Raw genomic sequence first — 20,073 nt, 5'->3', positions numbered from 1 at the left:
AACAGCTCTTTCTTCTACATAAACTTGTTAAGTTCGGCGGGAGTTTGGTAGAGGGGCATGAAAATTGTATTACTTTCCCCCACTAGAAGCTTATGGAGGTGCCCTTTTGACCTCTCTACCTTAAGATAGCCTTACTAAAACAAGAATTATTCATGGCCAGCACATAACAACCACCTCCACAAAAATGTTTGTTTATTGTGAATGTGCTTAATTATGTGAAAGATCGGAAGTTTACTCTAAACAATGTCAAATTTACTCTAACCACTTTAAAAAAAACCTAAATATGAAAAGAAGGGGAGTTGAGTGGTAACGTGAGTTGGGAATGGAGAGTTCTTCATTTGGTGAACTCCCATGCCAACAAATGTAGTGAACTTACCCGATTCCCAAACAGCTGTTCTGGATGAAGAAAAGAGAGTCATAATTAATAACACGTGTCCTGACATTATGAATTAATAATTTATAATTAAGCACAAACGCAAAGTTAGATTATTCTTGAAGAGACACACCTTTACTGTCTCAGCAAACAAGAGAACGCAAAAAGCTTTCAGGTATTCTATGACCTTTTGGTGATTGTTTTTTCCCGGAGTATATACCACTGATTGTTTTCTGGAAATCTTTATGATTACAATAAAAAGTGTTTAAATTCTGTAGACTATTAAATACTGATGGACTATCTGTTGGCTAAAAAATGTCTTTCAGTGGTAAGATTGGGAAAATTATGGGGAAGAAGTCTTATATTTTTTATTATAACAATCCCTTTATCTGAACCATTACAGTTTTTTCATGTAAATGGTCATAAACAAGTTCAAGCACTTATAATGTTCTATTCTGCACTATTATTCTTAAAAAACTACAATGCATTCTGCTCATGGATGATGGCTTGAATCCTTTGAACCAATTTTTGATGTAATTTGTTAGTAATGTTGAAATCAAGGAAAAACCAACTGAATACATGTTTCCAGTTTTCATGCTTTAGGTAATGACACACAAAAAAGGAACACATCCATTGTTTAGTGGGATTTTTAAAATTAATTTAATGACTAACTGCAAATGCTGGAAACTAGAATTAATCTGTCTGGATAAAAAAAGGCTTACAGACATTTAAATGCATGTATCGGGACACTTTATCAACCTAACATAAAATTGTCATCTTATCTTATTATATGACTATTTTATGCATGTGTCAAAGAATTTAAAAATGAATGCCTGTCTATTCAGTCTAATTACAACTGCATATTATCTGTCTGGATGTACCAGTCCATATCATTGTTACTAAATACAATATATTGTATTCACCTTTCGTTTTTAACTTCAAGCACACAAACCACAATTTGGGGCGTAACTGAAAAAAAAAATCCCACACTTGAACACCTGAGTATCATTTACTAAACAGCATATCTCAAGTAATTTACAGATAACATAGGATTGCGCTAGATGTATGTTATTTTCAGTACTATACACACACACACACACACACACGCACGCGCACACACATGCACCCCTACTTTGCAATATAGCATTTTAGGCATTTTTACAGTTGATCTAGTAGTCGTGTCACGAAATGGGGCTGTATTCAAATTTACCAGACTGTATTTGGATGACCTGAGAAACGGTCAAGACATTGGATTAAAATCTAGACTACTGTATGGTAAAGCTAGCTAGTTACAAGGTTTGTACAGAAAGCTACTTGTGAGACTACTTTATGCTATGGTTAATGATTTCTTTTCACTCACTCATTTCTCACTACATGTATATGTAATCATGTGCACAACACACTTTAAAATTTACCATGCCCTTCACCCGGAAGGTGATCTTTTCTATACTCTAGTTTGCACTAATCCTGAAAACAGCATTGACAAAAAGGAACCACTCTAATCCTGCTAACTCACCCTAGCTTCACTGCATTTCCCATAACCCTGCAGCAGTCACAATTCATTCTAATCACTTTACAAAACAATCTTTAGTAAAAAGAGGAAAAATGCAGACTTGTGAGCCAATTTAAGAAATAACTGCTGATACATCAGTTATTGACTATTTCACTCCTGCTCATGATAGCGCTCAAGGCAAAACTGAGAACAAAATGACAACATCAACTGCACGCAATAAACTGTGGCCCAGGAGAGCACTGAAGCCCTAATTGACAGCTGTCAAGCTAATGGGAGCAATGGCAGCTGATTCTCGAAAATTCTGTTTTCCAGCAGGATATTCAGTGGAATCTATCAGGCCTTTTTACATTTATGCCCCGTTTTCTTTTTGCATTGTTCCTCACACTTTGCAGAAAAAAAGCAGAGGACAGCCATAACTAATCATTTTGTCAGCTTGCTGCTAGGAAGAATCTCTGTCCAACAGAAAAATATGTGGCAGGTTTGGAGGCAAATAACATACCAAGGGCTGACACTGCAAGTACCTTTATAGGTAGTCTACTTTATCGCTACATTTACTTTTGGGGGTATGTATGTAGTTGCCAGGCATTTATGTAGCTTCAAGCAATTCCCATGAATTAGGAAATGCGTTCAACTTCCTGAACTCATATCTACATGTCTAGAATTTTGTCTAAAGACCTATGTGTTATCTCTCAACAGAATTTTTGTTATACACTTTTGGCCTGATTTTCAAAGCTGCTGAGAACCCACAAACACCACTGAATTCAATGGAAACTAAAGATGCTCAGCACCTTTGAAAATTAATCTATCAGTTATATTAAAGTGTTCATGTTGATGGTATGTGCCTCTTCAGAATGTAAGCACTAAGGTTGGGTTTAGAGAGCTAAATAGAGCAGAGAAAGTGTGTGGATTATTTCTACTGTTTAGAACACATTTCAGTAGAAAAAATATCATGGCCCCAAGTTCTATAAGAGGTTTCAAATGCAGCATTATTGTCTGGGCCTGAAACCAGTAATTGTTTCATTCAATAAAAAAACGTAAATGAGTTTCCAACAAATCATTACAGTTTCCAGTCCTTTTAAAGAGCGAGAATAGAATGTATAGAGAATGTGTATTAAGTCTTTTCAGTCAATGAGAACTAAACCACATTGTCTTGATCTTTTAAATAGATGTGTTTGTAAAAAAAAAAAAAAAAAGCTATAATTTAAAGATAGATAATTATTGTTTGCATGAACCAGACTAGCCTCCATTAGTATAGTATTGCTTAGCTCTCCTAGACAGTAGCCTTTAACTAATAAGTGTTTTCCTCCCTTCTAACTTAAATGGCAAAAGTCACTGGAACAGCAACTGTAATTTAGATCTTTCCCTTGCATTAACAAGTGTAGTTAAAAACTATGATCCTCTGACATTTTCTCCCTAATTTATCCATGATATTCATCTATCTTAAAGCAAACAAACTGAAATTTTCATTTTTATAGATTCTTGATTCTTAGAGACAGCTTTAGTCTTCTACAGTGTGGTGTTAACACTTGGGCTAGACATAAAGAATTTGTGCACCTGTCTGTTATGTCTGCAAGCTCTGTGCTGCTGAGAGTTCTTTGTTGTTGTTATTCTACTCCAGACCATTAAAAGGGCCCTAATTCCTATGACATGATTATCCAGGTACCAAAGCCCATTTGTCACCTGCAGCAGAAAATTGAGTTAATGCACAACTAAAGGCAACCAGGACTGTGTAATATCAACTTGATTACATCAAACTAGCTGCAAACCTAATTCTGCTGGATGACACTGCGTGGAGCTTGTCATCTCCAATCATTAAAGCTGTCAGGAATCCATCAGGTTTACAGCTAATTAGGTGAACACTAATGAAGCTGGCAAAACAACTTTTCTTTTTTTATGGCTGAGCGGACCTTTCAGTTTGGAGAGAAAAAAAATCTCGAGTATTCTCAAGGTTGCTGGGGACTGGATTTCCTGAATTACCAATCAGCAGACATCTTTAATTCCCCCCATCCTCCCAGTCCTTTTATTTATTTATTTATTTATTTTCGGTCTACCGGTACAAAGCAATCAATTTGTCATCACTCTTAGTATGCCACAAAAGCAGTCATGAACCTTATAACTTGCAGCTGTGAAGCCAAAAAGAAGGAAAAAAAATGAGAAGTTTCTTGTGCCTCATAATAATAATAATAAAAAAACCCCTCACACAGCTCACTTATTTATCTTCATGCACTTATCAACAGCATAAATGTTTTGGTGTTTTTTCCCCCACTCTTCTTAAATAAGTAGCCCTTCAGTCATTCTACATCCCTCATATCCATTAGGCAGAGGCATTTTGATAAAGTAAAGCCAAAGCTAGTGTATGGGAAAGAATGAAAGCACTCACTCTGCCAACTTCTGATTGACCATTAAGCTATTGATGAATGTGCCTGTCAGGAGAGAGACAATTAAATCAAATATGAAACAAAGTCGTTTTGACGGGTCATTTTGATAGAGCAAAACCATTCTTCCATCTCCTATTAGTCCTGCAGTCAAGTTTTTGTAATGAATATTTCTTAACTAACCTGCTATTTCTTAGCTGTTTTTAAAAAGTGTAAAAAATACTTTTGGCTATGCTGCCAATAGGAAAAATAACATTTCCAAGCTGATTAATAAAACAGCATTTAGCAGGAGGCAATGATCATAATAATTATGTTTTATGTGGCAACCCAAAAGCTACAAATGTAAAGATTACATTTTTACTAAATGTAAAAAATATATCATACATCATGACTAGTTCACTTAAACCAAAAACAGAAAGACAGAGTACTTCAAAATGTGAGAGTTCACCAGGGAAAGATTCTCCTAGAGTCTTAAAGTCCAAACTATAGCTCACCTCTTTGAAGAATATACCTAACTTTTCAGAAAACCAAGTTCTTCAAAAACTGAATTACATTTACAGCCTAGACTTTTCAAATTATGTTGAAGGACAAAGTTTTGAACCCATTTTACAAGTATCATTATTTGATGGCACTAACCTGAAATTCAACATATTAAAGTGTATTATTTAAATAAAATGTTTGTTAGAGTATATTACTATTGCACTTTAAAATGTTCCAAACTTTCCAAATGTCAGTATGTAGACTAAGACTACAAAATCTACTGTGAACAAGTATAGTTTCTTCTATTACAAAAACAAGTAAGTGTACACTTAAGGAGGTGAGGAAATGTACATACAGTTGTGTATATTTTATGTTATTCATTGTATTGCTTGCTGCTTACTAAGTTCAAATCATGCCATTTTGAGAGCTTGACATATTTCTAAGTGCACTGGCAGATTTTTTAAAGCATTTCTTCTGACAATGCTCTCATAAGTAGCAGGATTACTTTATTTAAGTTTTAGTAGGGAACACTGAATGGACTAATTAAAAGTATTACTATAGCCACTTGGCAAACTACTACATTCATGCATACATATGGGTCCCTCCTAAAGAATGCACCATGAGTGCTTCAGTCTACACTTAAATTATTGGTCCCCAAAATAGCTAACCCTTCCAAATGAAGAGAGAGACTATATCTCTATCCATTCAGTGTAAGTATCATCCATATCAAAATGCATGTCCATGTGATTATGTCACAAAACTAACCAAAAGTCCCTAAAGTTGCACTGACAGAGAGTTAACAGGCCATATATGACGTCACTGAGTCTGGCGTTACCATGGCAAGTGATTTATTGATGTTTATCGGGAATGAATAGATCAAAGGCAGCCAGATGACAGGCGATCAATCAGCCATCAAATCAAGGATGGCAACAAGCCAAGGAAACCTTTTTCCACCCCACATACCTCCATTATTGTAAAATAATGTTTTTATTGGGTTTTCCCCCACCCCTCCACCCACAATTTGGTCCTTCCAGAAAATGCTGCTCAAGTTTAAGAGGAACTGACATTCCAGGCATAAAGAAAGAGAACAAAATCCACAAGGGCAAAAGCCCAGAAAATAATTTCTTTAAAGGAAAAAAAAAAAAAAAAGAGGGGTAATGCAAACCCAGCATCAAAAATACTGGCTAGTTATCAGACAACACACCCTTTGCATTGGTTTCCTTTGCAGCTCCCCAGTTTGGGCTCATAAATGAAAAAAATCAATAGAACTGGGGAAGAGGTTGCCAAAGAAAGTGACCAACTAGGCAGATCTGTTGGTCCAGTGGAGGTGTCTACAGTGCAGTACAAGGGGAAGAGGGAGAAAGATAAACTTGGATAAAGGAGTCTTGTCTATGGTTTGATCTTAAAGTAACATTGCAAGTCTGTAATATCACTCTGTGCCACTTACCATACATACATACATACATAAATACATACATACATACACTAGCTGTTTACAAAGAAATTATCAATGTCTTTAACAAACTGCTTGTGAGTGTGTGAAAGAAGGGGATAGAGATTGTATAGGGAAGGAAGGGGAGAAAATCAAAGTGAGTGCCAAAGCAGGGATTGGAAATGAGCAACATTTACCTCTCTTTTCCTCCACCCCTATAGCCACACACATCTTTTCAACGTTCACCTCTATTATATCCCTCGTTTTCACAAAGTGTTGTCCACAAAACAGAGGAATGGGAGGGGGGAAGGGAACAGGGGAGCTGGGAATAAACCAAAAGTAGGAAAAAAGACCATCATGCCCAACCTCCAGCCCCAAAGGGGGGGGGGGGGAGCCACAGTGATGTGTCTGCCTGACCAAGTTTACTCTGCAAAATCCAAGGCGTGCAACGTGCAATCCCGGGGAGCGAGGCAGAAGGGAAGCTCAGCGCAAACCCAACTAGCTCTGCCCGCCGGAGAGCTGTTATGAAAGAGACAGAGGCGAAGCGAGAGAGGAGAGGGGAGAAACAAACCGCCGGGGAAGGCAGCTCTCGTACCTGCTGCGCGCCGGGGCGCTTGCTGCTTCCTCCTCGGCATGCTGAGCTCCTGCTGCCGCCGCGGGTGCCAGGAGGGGGTGGGCTGCCTCGGGGCGGGAGTGGGCAGAGTTGCTTCAGCCCCGCAGATCCGGTGAGCGGCTCCAGGCTCGGCGGGCGGGCTCGGGGGTGTTGCGGCTGTGCATGCGGCGGCGGCGGCACGCAGGGGGAGGCGGGCAGGCGGAGGGGGAAGTTTTGACAAATCGCCCCAGAGGCCGGCGGCGGGGAAGCCCCCCGACGAGGGGTGCGCGCAGGAGGGCCGGGGAGCGCCCGCCGTCCGCCCCGCCCAGCCCCGCACGCCCGGTGCCTGGCCGGGCTCGGAGATCACGGCATAAAGAAGGGGGGGTCGCTGGCAGGAGTCGGCAGAGCTTCAGGCTGCGCCCCTCGCTCCCTGGCTCCGGCTCGGCGCTGGAGCGGCGGCGGCAACAGGCAAAGCTTGAAGGGAAACGAGATGATCGCAGTGTCACTCCAACTAGTCTCGGGAGCGGGGCACCGCGCTCCCCCCGGCCCGCGCCTTAACTCTTTGCGCGGCGCGCCGCAGGCGCCGCCAGAGAGACGGGCTGCGGTGGGGGGGGACCCCGAATCCCCTCCCCATCTCCGACAGCCGGGGGGGGGACCCCTCCTTGTGCCCACATGCTGGACACCTCCCAACTTTGCCAGCCATCGTCAAGGGGATCCACGCTGCCTCTAGCCAGGGACCCCCTCCCACCTTCCGGGGGTCCCCCACCACAGCCAGGGGACTCACTCCAGCCCAGCGTGTAACCAAGGGACTCCCCCACCCCTCCCCGAGGCACTCACTTCTCCTCCCCCGCGAGGAGCCCGGCTCCCTCCCTTGCCTGCCATAGCTGCCCCTTGCAGCCAGGGGCACCCATCTCCTGCCCCCGCTGCCAGGGCAAGGGACGCCCCCACAGCTGCCCACCCCGGCCCAGGAAGACGCCACTCGTCTCTGCCCGGTGAGCCCACATCTCAGCCCCCCAGCCGTGCCACCCCCAGGCCCGCCGAGAGAAATGTGGGGCCCCGGTACATCGTGTTCGCTGGGACCCCACGGCTCCCATGTCAGCCCAGTTACGGAGGCTGTCGGGGAGCCCCGAGCTGGGGGCCCCAGTGCAATTGCCCCCTCCCCCAGCTACACCCACCTAAGCTCCGGAACCCTCTCTCCATAAAGGCCTGATATGTCAGGGCAGGTCCGCTCCCTGCACGGTGACAGCAAATCAGTCATGGGGCGAGAGAGGAGCCAGCCAGCCCGGCGTGGCTCCGGCAGGAGCAGCCCAGCTACCCGGCAGTGACACTGAGCAGCCCCGGGGGTTGGGGGGGGGGAGGACACCGGACCTCTCAGGGCGTAGTGGTGCTTTGGGGATCTTTTTGCATTGCTTTTTAAACAAACTCCCCACCCCCTTTCGGGCAGCCTGGAGCACTGTTTGATCCTCCCTCCCCGGTGCATTTAAAAAATACAACACAGCAACAACCCACCCACTCCTTCCTTCCTCCCTCTTCGTCCCCTCCCTCCTTCCCAACTTACCAGCGTGCCCCGGGTCTGCGGAGCTGGCCGGCTGCTGCTGCCGCAGCAAACGCACCTCCAGCGCCCCGGCTTGCACAGCGCACACCTTGCTGGAGCCCAAGCAGCGAGCAACTCCACTTTGCACCTCTCCGTCTGTCTGTGCACGTCTCGCGAAGTAGCTCCGGCTGGAGGCTCGGGGAGGTGGTAATGCTGCCTAGGTTTCTATTCTTTCAATCTTTGCAGTGCCCCGAGACGCCTTCGCTGGGGAGACTGGGCAGCACTTGCTTGCAAAAATCCCCCCCCCTCCCGCCACATACACTCACTCACAAACTCTGCTTTGAAGATTACTTTTTTGGGGGGTGGGGGAGGTCCAAGTTCATTGGTGAAATCCTGGGTTTAGCGAGCGCTGGCGAATCGATGCGGTGTGAGTTTGATTGTGTATTCCTGGGTTGCAATAATGTACATCAGAAAAGAGGGGATGGACTCTAACGGTGTTTCAAGTGCTTTACGAACATGGATCAGAAGCGATTGCCAAACACCTTCGCGGCTGCCAATTTCACTCCCCCCTCCTTTCTTTGTGTGGCTGATAGATATTTAATGACAGCTACAGCAAATCACAGACAATCGTCTTAGTCCCAAGATGCCTTCTTTACTTAAGAGAAGTGAAGCAAACACCAGTAGCAAATAATTTTCCTCCTCCTCCTCTCTCTCTCTCTCTCTCTTTTTTTCCACAGGGAGGGGGGGAAAGGATGATCTCACTTTTACGGTAAGATCAGAAAATCTCCACTCGCCCCCATTCTTCAAGATCTGGGATAATTCCAAATACCTTACTAAGTGCAGATGTTGTTGCCTCTTCTCATCTTGTAAAGCCGACTTGACGTTCCTTTGCTCTTGCTTCTCTTTTCAAGTTGCAGGAAATTCAAATACTTTACATGAAAGGGTGGAGAAGTTTTTTGGGGGGGCGGGTTTTTTTTTTTATTATTATTATAATTTTTTTTTTAAAAGCCGATCTTTAGGATGAAAAAAATATCGCAATCGCCTAAAGTCCCCGGGAAATTGCTACTGTTGGGGAAAAACGAAACATTTCTTGCAAACAAGAAAATGGTGAGTTGTCAAATGCCGCTTGTGCTGCCAAATTCGCTCAGGTCCATTTCATTGATATTTGCTGGTTTCTTCTCACAGTTATAGTATCTGACCACAGAAGCAACGATCAGATCTGCTTAAGAGACTACACTGAAACGTTACCCGCCCCCCCTTCCAAAAATCATGTGTGTGTGTGTGTGTGTGTGTGTGTCTGGCTGCGTTGTTTGCACCAGAAATAAGCGACTTTCACTGAATCGGGATGTTTTTAGCCCAGTCTCTCTCACTCGCTCGCCCCCCCTCTCCCTTGCATGCCGTTAGATCCGCCCTAACATCTGTCCGTCTAACCATTGGCGCATCCATCAGTGTCACACTGACTGCACATTGCAACGACAACACATCAGACATAACATAGACTGTGATTCAATACAAATAACTAACATACTAAACAACTTAACCAGGAAGGAGGGGATCAGCCGCAGCATAAGTATTTACAAATGTTAGACAGACTCGGAAAACATAACGGACTAGGCTTTAATTAATAACTCATTCTTCCTTTTTCCCTCCTCCCCCTTTACATACAAACTGGGAAATAGAAAACCTAAATAATTTAGGTAATCCTAAAGGATACATAATTGCCAAAGGCAGTGGAGAGAGACTGGAGGAATGGACAGGATCAGCGTGTTAAGCACCCAGACCAGATGCAGTCTCTATTTCTTCAGGGGAAACCGCTAAATCTGTATCAAATAAAACACAGATATTGAGTAATGTATAAACTGCAGTTTTAAAAGACTGCTAGCCAAGGCGGATGAAGTTCTGCAACAGACACTGTACAACATGGAGTATTTCACTTAGTTTTGGAACATGAGATGCTAAGACAAACTTTCACAGTCACTACTGAATTAAAGGGGAACATAAAACTCTGACTTTATTACTGATTAAAACAAAAATCAAGATGAGAACTACAAGGTATGGATTAAAATATGCTAGAAAAGTACAGTAAAATACAAGTAGTAAGGATGTGTACAATTATTTCAGTCATTTACATACTTATTTCTAGATGTGAGAGAGCAGATACTTATTTCAAGCCAGAAAATATGTCGATTTTCTATTAGTTAGCTCCAGAGCTTCCTAAGCAAAGTTCTATACCAGCCAATCATTATTTTCTGCAATTCCAAGGAGTTTTTTCCCCCAAGTCTGCTCATCTTTCACCGCATGCATGCTCCAATATAACCTTACTGCTTTCACTACACCGTGCATGATGGCATAGGACACTGGACGCTGGATCAAGGATTCAAGAAGGTTTATACAAGGGGAAAGGGTTAAAAGGTGTTTTTATGCATTGCGGTTCTGCAAGTTCGCAGTTACCCTTACTTTCTTCAACTATAAAGACTTCCTCTAGGTTCATGTATGTGCTGATATTTTTCCTGTTGCAGTTTATATATATATAGACACAGGCATGCCTTTATTAATTTTGTGGCAAGTAGATATCAAAGAGCAGCTTCATTCATGTATACATAGATAAATGCTTGGGAGATGCCAGCAGATTGCAACAACAGCAGTTTAACGATATCACTAAGGGAGACATTTGTAAGAAAACCATAACTACACATTAAAACATTCATCTTGTTTTTAGAAGGGTCAACAAAAATTTACGAGAGGTAGTAATCTAGTAATAATGCACTGTTTTGAGATCAGCCCTTTTTAATGTGAGAAGCTAAACTTTCTGTAAACAGTAATTGGTGGGCTTTTCCCAGTTGAATTAGAAATAGTAACACACACTCTCTCTCTCTGTCCCCATATATAATATGTATGTATAGTATAAAGTGCCCAAACAACCAGCAAGTTGTAGAACAATTTGATGTGTTAACTGTTTGGATTTTTTTTTTTTTTAAAGGAAGAAAAAAAATCTATTGAACTCTCCATCAGACAAATTACAGACTAAAATGCAGATTCTGTAAAGTGCATTTGGGGTCACACTCTATTATAGAAGATCAGAACCCGTACTTTTATTAAGTGTAACATTTACAAACATAATGCATAAAATCGATGTCTGTACAGGCTATAACCACAAAGACTCAGCACATAAGACTCAGCCCTAAGCTTGCTTTTACCGACAGTTTTAAAACAAGACACATTATTTATAAGAAAAGTTCCATAATCAGACAGCTATCCCTTCTGAATTTCACATCTATTAAGAATGTTTTATAGTTCAACAGTGTCCAGTTTGATGGCCTTCTTTGGCTGTATATTTTCACCATTCATTTCATTTTCCTGCATCATAGTGTAACAAATTTACTAAGAAGCCAACCTGTTAAAACCAACATAAAAGAAAAGAAAAGAAAAGAAAAGAAAAGAAAAGAAAAGCAGGTACCACACTGAACCGACAAAGACTCCACTGAAATTAACTATTAAGGAGGTTATCAATAAATAAAGATCAATATTAAAGTGTATTAAACTGATGAAGAAAAATACCTTTTACAAAGTAATGAGTTATTTTCTATTTCCTTATACCTTTTTCTTTTTTAAGGAAAGTACTGCTGTTTAGCCTCTCATTCATTATAAGTAAGGAATGTAGAGGTGTGTGGGTAAGTATAGGTGTAGCTCCTTTCAGAGATTGATTTTTATTATTGGTTGATTGCTTTTCAGGAGGTTCACACACGATGTGTGACCTGCTTGCTCTTTGGCTACTTTCCATTCAGTCCAAATAACTTTCAACTTGCTAATATCTGGTTAATTTTGGCGTCTTCATTCTCTTCAGTGAAGGCAAAAGAACTAACCCTAACTGACCTGGTCTTCACAAGTTGAATGTCATTAGCAGTGAATTAAAGCATCTAAGAAGAGTTCCACATTAATGTTTGGGCCTCTTGAAAGGCTAGAAGTAGTGATAAACCAATATGTGAACGGAGTTAATGAAACAGAAAACACCATAAATAGGGAATCTCAGGAACTAGCTCTTATCATGCAAAAGAACCGAGGCACTGTTATCTCTGGAGGGTGAGTGAGAGAGAAACATTTTGCTAAAGTACCTTGAAGAAGTAAAGAAGATAGAAGAAAATAAGTTTGTTGTGGAAGAGCAGCATAAGTACTCATCTTTGACTAATTACTGCTATCTTATAGAAGCCCCCAAAGAAGGAATGGGCTATCTGAACAAGATCTAGCTATCTCTTGCAGATCTGGGTTAATGCACTTATTTACATTGGAAGCACAGATTCTGAAAGATCTATTTGCAGTAGCCGCATTAAACTGCCTGTTAACTTTGAAAGTTCTCGTAGCTCGTTTGAAACAAACAACATAATACATGCAATTGTCATATGTCATCGTTTTCTGTTTTTCAAGAGAGAATGAACATATATTTTAAAAGTTTTGTGATGCATTATCGAAATGTAAAAAATGTGCAGAAAGTACCTTGTTTTCTACTGGCTAAGAACAAAGGAGAAACATACACATCAGCATTATAATAGATTAATATGTCTCTGACAAGTTTGATTTTAAAAAATTCCACCACCAAAAACAATACTCCATTTCTGTAAAAGCAAAGCATTGGTAGTAATAATTCTAGCTGCAATAATAAATCTGAGACGAGATTAAAGAAATTTTGTAAAATCTACACAACTTTATTAGAACACAAATTCTTTAAAAATGCCTGTGAATTCCCAAACCTCCTGAATACACATGAATAAAAGTTTTCCTTCGGGTTAAAATCTTTGCTTGAATGTAAATTGTTTTGGTATCTGAATTTACACAGCAGCCAAGTTTGTTTTTCTTAGTTCAGTAGCTTTGCTTTAACGAACCAGATGTTTTGTCTGTAAATTCTCCAAAGGACTTTTACAGTTATAACATTAATAAACCTCAAAAAAATCAGAGCCTGGATGTTAATGCTACTTTGATCAGAATTGGGCATCTTTGGGAGTGCATTTGATAAGAAAATAGGAGAATGTCATAACCCTAATGATTTGAACTATTCCTTCTAACCCCTCAACTAATATTTTGTAAAATACTTTGCCTCCATAGGAAGATGAAAATAATTCCCGTCCCCCAGACTTTAAACGTATATCTAAAAGCCACTGTGAGAAACTTTGACGTAGAAATACTGAGAAGGTGTTGCAAGCAAACTCCAGTAGCATATTTAGCCTTTACTAGCACGATCCCCGCGATCTAACAAAAGAGGTAGCTAGCTTTAGTGCACCGCCTGAGTTCCAGTTTCCTAAATTTCACTCTAGCATCTCCCTGTGCTATTTATACATATGCCCCCTGAGCGATTTGCACCAAGAGGGCATGCAGGCGCGCATTTAAGTGACACCTTTTATCCAAATTATTGCACTGAATCTTGGGGGGGGGGGCAAATAAGTCTTGCTAGTGCTTTCAAAGCAGTATTACTTAAACAGAGAGTTCATAAAATCCCTCCCATAGTCTCTTACAAGCTGTTTAAATTCTGCAGCAGCGATTTCTCCTGCAGAGGGGACACTGCATTGATCTCATCCCTCTTTGGTCTAGTGCGGAGTCCCACAAGCAGACTCTTTTAGGTGTGCTTTCCCAATCCTTGACATCAGTCGTGACAGTAAAGTGGAGTAAATCGTTCTTCACACAGCACGTTGACTGAGTCAAACAAGTCCATGAATTAAGTTTAGGCTCCAAGACAAGTTTCCCTTTCCTGACCCTGCTGTGCGGCAGCCTTGCCTTGCTTTTCCCTAGAGAAAAGTTGGGAGCCGTGGGCGTGTTTAGAGGGCTTCTCGCAGTTAATGATACATTTCAACCCAGGAAAGCAGATTTGTCCCTCCAACTACCCGGAATCCCTGCAGAAATGGGCTCATGGAATTAATTCGGGGGCAAATTTCATCAGGAGTGCAGCCATAATCCTCCCCCCTCCCACCCATCCAGCTTCCCTGTTGCTGGAACACCGAGTGTCTCTCTGACCCGATCTGATTCCCCCTCATCCCCAACTAAACGTGTACTAGGGATTGCATTTTTTGGTGTGCTAAAACAAGATCCCTCGTCGCAGTTCAGTCTCGTTGAATTATAACTTTTTTGCTCAAAAGGATCTAAGGTCTCCGAAGAAACAACTGGCCGTTGCTTTGAAGAAAATAAGCAATACCATTCAGAGCTACTGTAGCGTAATGTATTAACTTGGGCAGTAGAAAAATCTTTTATGAAAAATAGTTACAGATCTTGGAACTTGACCATATGTGACAACAAAAGCTATTGTGTTAGCAGAAGGGGTTTAGTTAATTTTACCTATTCAAGGTTTGGGAACGCCTTTGTATAGACTGGCAGTGATCCTGCAGCTGGATAGTTTGAAAGGCATTTGAAGGATGGGGGTGGGGAGGGGGAGAGCAGGAAAGTACTTCCCTTTTATTTCTTGCATTACCTGAAAGTTTTCATTGCACAAGTAATACAAATTGCTCTTTGAAGAACGACGCCAACCACAGAACAAAACGCCTGTGATTTAATACAGTAAAAATTTTGCAGTGCAAAGATTCACCTCTCCCTTCTCAATTAAAAAAATAACTAATCTTGAGGTTGGTGCTCGATAAAGCGTAAACCATACAAAATCTTCCTTTCTGTTTTGACTAGGTGGGAGATAGTCAGTCGTCAGAAAAAATTAATCGTCCGGCAGTACTTTTTGTTATTTTGCACATAAAAATCAGATTGAGACGATCGTATGTATTTTTTTAAAAAAGTTGTCAATTTCTAAAAAAAATATCACGATCTGACAAAATGTCCTTAACTGACTTATGACACAGCGCTGGAAGACCTAGGGATGGCATTGCCAAATTACTGGATAGCCTAATGAAAAAAACATTGCAAAGGATCTTGTCTCTGCCACCAATCAGCATTAGCTGTACACCAGGAGATGGGCTCAGTTTCCCCCTAGGGCATAGGCAAAGGACACCGATTTCTGTCCTATCTAAGGTAGCCAATACAATATTCAAATACGATAAGTATTACAGTTAAGTCTGCGGAACACGATTCCCTCTCGAATGCACCCGCCCTACGTGCACCAGAGGTGTTACAATCTGAGGGGCGCCCCCTGGTGACGTACGGTTAGGGTCTGGTCGCGTTTCCATGAGAAACCATCTCTTCTCAGAGACTGGGACGGTTCGGCTTGAGACTCAGTCCTCCGTACAAGCGTTGTGGTTCAGACCTTTGCTTTGAATTCTGCAACTCAAAAGTGGCTTTGTTCTCAGCAATGACATTTTGCAGGCCATGAGGCCATAACATGGCATAATGACAGTGGGCATGTCAGACACATACAGATGACATATTGCCTCGTAAATTGTGCTTTTTGGACATGCCCAATAACTATCCTTTGATAAGGATTTATTGCAGTTTGTATGAGGGGTACAGTACCTGGATGGTTTTAAAGAGAGAGTTTTAAAGAAATAGGACACATGCTTCGGTGTCAATGATCACGTGAAAGCCCCTTGCAAATGCATTCACATGAGAGTAAGGAACCGCTTTAGCCTGACCTCTCATTAATCCATGGGTTAAAGGGCCCCCGCATTAGTAAACAATGACACCACTTATCTCAATGGCTCCTAAATACAGACATCACCCATCATATCAGTCCCCTACAGCTTACAATACAGGAGTTCCGCATGCACCATCCGCTGAGAGTCGGAATTCCCCCGCCCCAAAAGTATAGTTAAAAATAACACGCATATTAAAGGCATGTTAGTGGTATGACGTGAATCGCAGAAGCACAGTCCCGTAGTGCCTGGGTGTGGCAACAGGTATGGCACATAACAGCTCTCATCCATGCTATATCAAGACAAGCAAAGAATCAGACTTGCCAGTTATACCCTGGCTCAAATGAAATTTCCCATAGTCACCTTGCAATAGAGCTTGTGTTTATCTGACACGACCCCCCCCCCCATCTCCCAACTGAATACAAATTCTGTAGAAGCAGTTAGAACCCGTCATTCCAACCGGGACCTTAGCAGTGCAGGTAGAACTGGGGGACACAACCTTACTGGCTGGGTGGGTATTTGTGTATCAGAATCAGTCAACCAGTGGCAATGAGAGCTCTGCCACTTCTAAAGCTCATTCTCACTCAGCCCCTGCAGTAGTTTAGTGCTACTAAAGTCACACAAGCATTTGCTGTCGTAGAGACTTTTAAATTGGTAGCTTTGGCTGATCTACAGAAACTCTGCACTCCAGAAAATAGCTCTCCTGGTTAACTGAAATGATTGAGTGAAGCTCGGCACCTCATAGGTTCTTAATCAGCAAATAGGGTCAGCTCCTGGCCACTAGTCTGAATCTGGAGGGAAGTAGCCACAGGAGTGTTTGAAAGGGAGGTAGTGGAGGGGAAAGTTTAGAAAAAAAGCGAAGAGATTAGGTGCACTGAATAATTCCAAGATCTCCTCATGCCTTCTAACTAAGGACAGCCCTTAAACTGACCCATTCTCTCTTGGGACACCGCCGGATTTAAAACACCCAGGGAAATCCCAGTTCTGTTGCTTAATCCTGTATGGCATAACCTGATGCGAAGGTGTTCACATAAAGCAATGAATAAATTGTCTGCGGTTACCTATTAATCAGACATCAAGGGCCGGAGGGTTTGCTGACAAGCACGTCTTTCTTTGTGATTTAATTCGGTCCTAATATCAAATCCATTGGAGTATTGAGTCCTAAACGACTCCTTGCAATTTTATTTTGCAGATATCCACAAAACAGCAAGTAAAGGCTGCAAAGGGATTCCCGCAACCCAGACATCTATGCGGGGTGTCTGCAGAGCTCCTGTTACAGTATTTACTTATATATCCACCAAAATTAATTTTTTTCATAGAAGACATAGGATCCAAACCAATGATAGTTGCACGGATTCAATTCATTGGAGACATACATGTCCATCCAGTTTTTAATAATAAGGGTAAACTTCGCACATATACTGATCCATGTACATCTTCCTCTCGCAAGGTTATAAGAACCCTGAAAAGTAAAACTGGATACATTTAAAGCAGAGAACTGAGACATTTGATGTGGGCAAGTTTTCCTTTTGTAAACTTCGCTGTGGAGATCAACCACCGTGACCTGGATTTTTTATATCCTGGAATTAGTTTGCGATTATTATTAAATTGTTATGAGAGAATAGTGCTTAGGCTGGCAAGTGAATATATTCGGACTTTGCTGCATTGGTATGAAAAAAGGAGAGAGCATTTTCTCCTGACAAATCTGTCCCTTTACATATAAGAGGCCCCCAGAGCACCACTTAATCCTCACCAGGGAGGAACTTCAAAGGCATGAGACCTGGGAGCATTTGCCAGGAACTTTCCTTACATGCTAAGGTCCGATCTCGCAGTCTTTACTCAGTCAAAGCTGAATACTCATCCGCAAACAGGGAGGAGTCTTGGCTTTGCCCACCAGGGTAGCTGCTAAAATAACATTTCCCACTCGAGCACGGGGAGGAAATTCGCCGTAGTACAGTTGAACCACACCCCTGGGCTCTCAGGCTGGGGTGAATGTCAGCCAGGGTTCTCCCACTACTGGTTTAGGAATGACTGGCAGCTGCCTTAACTCAACCTGGGAATGACTGAGTATTAATGAGATTTGTTAGTCTCCCAGTAAAAGAGTTGTCTGGGGGAATGGGGAAGAACCTATGCTCTCTCTATTCATTTTTAATTTCTAGGTGAACATGTTCCTATATGGGCAACCTAATTCAGAGAGGCCCTATGACCCCTGGCTAGGGAGCTAGGCTAGAAATCAGGACACGGTGGGTTCTAGTCTTCGCTCTAACACTGACCCGCTGTGTGACCTTGGGCAAGTCATTTCACCTCTTTGCTTCCCTTTCCCCTGTCACAATGTGTGTCTTGTCTGGTTACACTGAAAGTTCTTTAGGGCAGGGGATATCCCTCTCTGTGTTTATACACTATGTAGCACACAATGGGGCCCTGATCTCTTTTGGGCCTCTCTGTGCTACTATACTACAAGTAATACATAATTCATTTATCTGAAATCTACAGCTATTATACCTGGATTTATCACATAAGAACACTTCTCACCACATTTCCTTTGGAAGTGTTATAATTGGCCTTTGTTACATCTCTTACAGGCTTGGTTTAAGGGTAGCAGCAGCATCTCCAGAACTGGGCAGACCATTTCTGTAAGTTTTTGTTTGTGCTCATTAAGGTTAAGAGTACTGATAAAGCAGGACTGATCATTCTATTTTCTCTGTTACTAGTGACTAGAGCATGCACCATCCAGGTCAGATGTAATGTGGGAACTAAGAAAATCTGACACTATCATTGATTTGCTCTCTTTATACCGCTGTCATCTAGACACACTAGAGAGAAAGAAATGTGACTTAAAAATTGCAATTAACCAGCTTTAGAGCAGGTTCCCTTTGTTGAGTATTTATTCCCATCAAATCTCATTTCATCTCTAAAGAAAAGTTCATTCCTAGTTTTGAATTAACCCAGAAAATGCAAAGTACTTTAATCTTAATAATAGTTGTTTTATAATAAATAATAAAAGTTGTTTTAAATTATGAATGTATGTGCCTAAATGTCCTCTTATAGTTTCCCACACTTCTTGGTCAGGTCTTGAAAGAATGGCAATTTTTCTAATTTTTAAAAGTATTAACTTCCGTTCAAACGTTCTTTAACCTTTAATGTTTTGTAACTTGAGGAAAAGGTCATTTTGTTCAGAGTGGATGCATCTGCTCCATAATTGTTCAACTCTAGATTCTTTCACAGAGATGTTTTTATATACTATTGTTAAAGTTACCAGAAGGAATTATTTTAGAGGCAGAGACCTACAAACCAAAGTATGCTCACACTTTACTTAAATTCATTAGCTTCAAATGTTTAAGGCTGTGTCCAGCAGATGACACTAGCCAAGCTTTGAGAAGAATAAAATAAACATAGTTTTTCACCTCCTTCAAATTTTTAGGAGCCTTAGGCAGAACAGGAACATATAAATAGCTGAATCCATGTATAAGTATATAACAGTATATATCAGAGTAATATAAACATACTAATTAATAACAATTTGTATTATTAATATAAACATACTAATTAATAATACTTTGTACTTAGAGCATGTCACATCTGAGAACCTCAAAGCACTTTACAAAGGCAAGTGTTATCCCATTGCACAGATGGGGAAACTGAGGCAAAGACTCATTAAATGACTTTACTAAGGTTGCACAGTGAGTCAAGAAGAGAACCCACTAGAAATCACTAGACAAGGCTGCCTGTCAAGAAGCAGGCCCTGACTTTCTTGTCACCATATCTGCCTTTTAAAAACTGTAATTATATTTTTAAATTATCTTCTGTGACGGCATCAAGAGGCTTTCAAGCATACACCCCTGTCAATTAACATTTATTATTATCAATAATATTTTGAACCTGGTTCTTTAGCCAGTTTTGAAATAGGGGACATGTGCTCATTCCCATGCAAGAAGATTAGCATCAACAGGAGTTATATGTGTAAATTCCTACACATGGAGATGAGAAGGTACCCATAAGGTGCAGATTCTGACCTCTGATAGGTGAGTGCATATCACTATGCATCTTGTACAAGATACAATAGTTGCTTTTGCAAGAAAAGTGGTGATACCTGCCTGCATATCTGAGATCATAATGAGAACCCTAATGGATACAATTAATCCCTCTAAAATATAGCAAATAGTAGATTTTCTTATTCTTATACAACTCAAACATCCAGAGAATATGCTTAATTAAAATTTG

The 20,073-nt window shown here is 41.3% G+C and overlaps 1 protein-coding gene across 2 annotated transcripts in view; it reads right to left on the bottom strand.

Moving 5' to 3' along the window:
- TSHZ3 (teashirt zinc finger homeobox 3) overlaps window positions 1–9,278 on the bottom strand; it is a 69,922-nt gene extending 60,644 nt beyond the window's left edge. Inside the window, exons 1-2 of one of the 2 annotated variants that reach the window (XM_054049429.1) lie at window positions 8,324–9,278; window positions 6,769–7,239 (exon numbers count right to left, since the gene is read on the bottom strand). In XM_054049429.1, coding sequence (XP_053905404.1) covers window positions 6,769–6,808 — 40 coding nt within the window. In that variant the 5' untranslated portion in view covers window positions 6,809–7,239; window positions 8,324–9,278. Of the gene's footprint in view, window positions 1–6,768; window positions 7,240–7,940; window positions 8,011–8,323 lie in introns of those variants that run through there. The other variant, XM_054049430.1, reaches the window with a different exon arrangement.
- Between the last annotated feature and the right edge of the window lie 10,795 nt (window positions 9,279–20,073).

The sequence above is a fragment of the Malaclemys terrapin genome, chromosome 14 (assembly GCF_027887155.1).
Source record: "Malaclemys terrapin pileata isolate rMalTer1 chromosome 14, rMalTer1.hap1, whole genome shotgun sequence".
Taxonomy (NCBI): domain Eukaryota; kingdom Metazoa; phylum Chordata; order Testudines; family Emydidae; genus Malaclemys; species Malaclemys terrapin.
The sequence above is the reverse complement of the archived record's forward strand: the minus strand, read 5'-3'. Positions and strand labels throughout refer to the sequence as shown.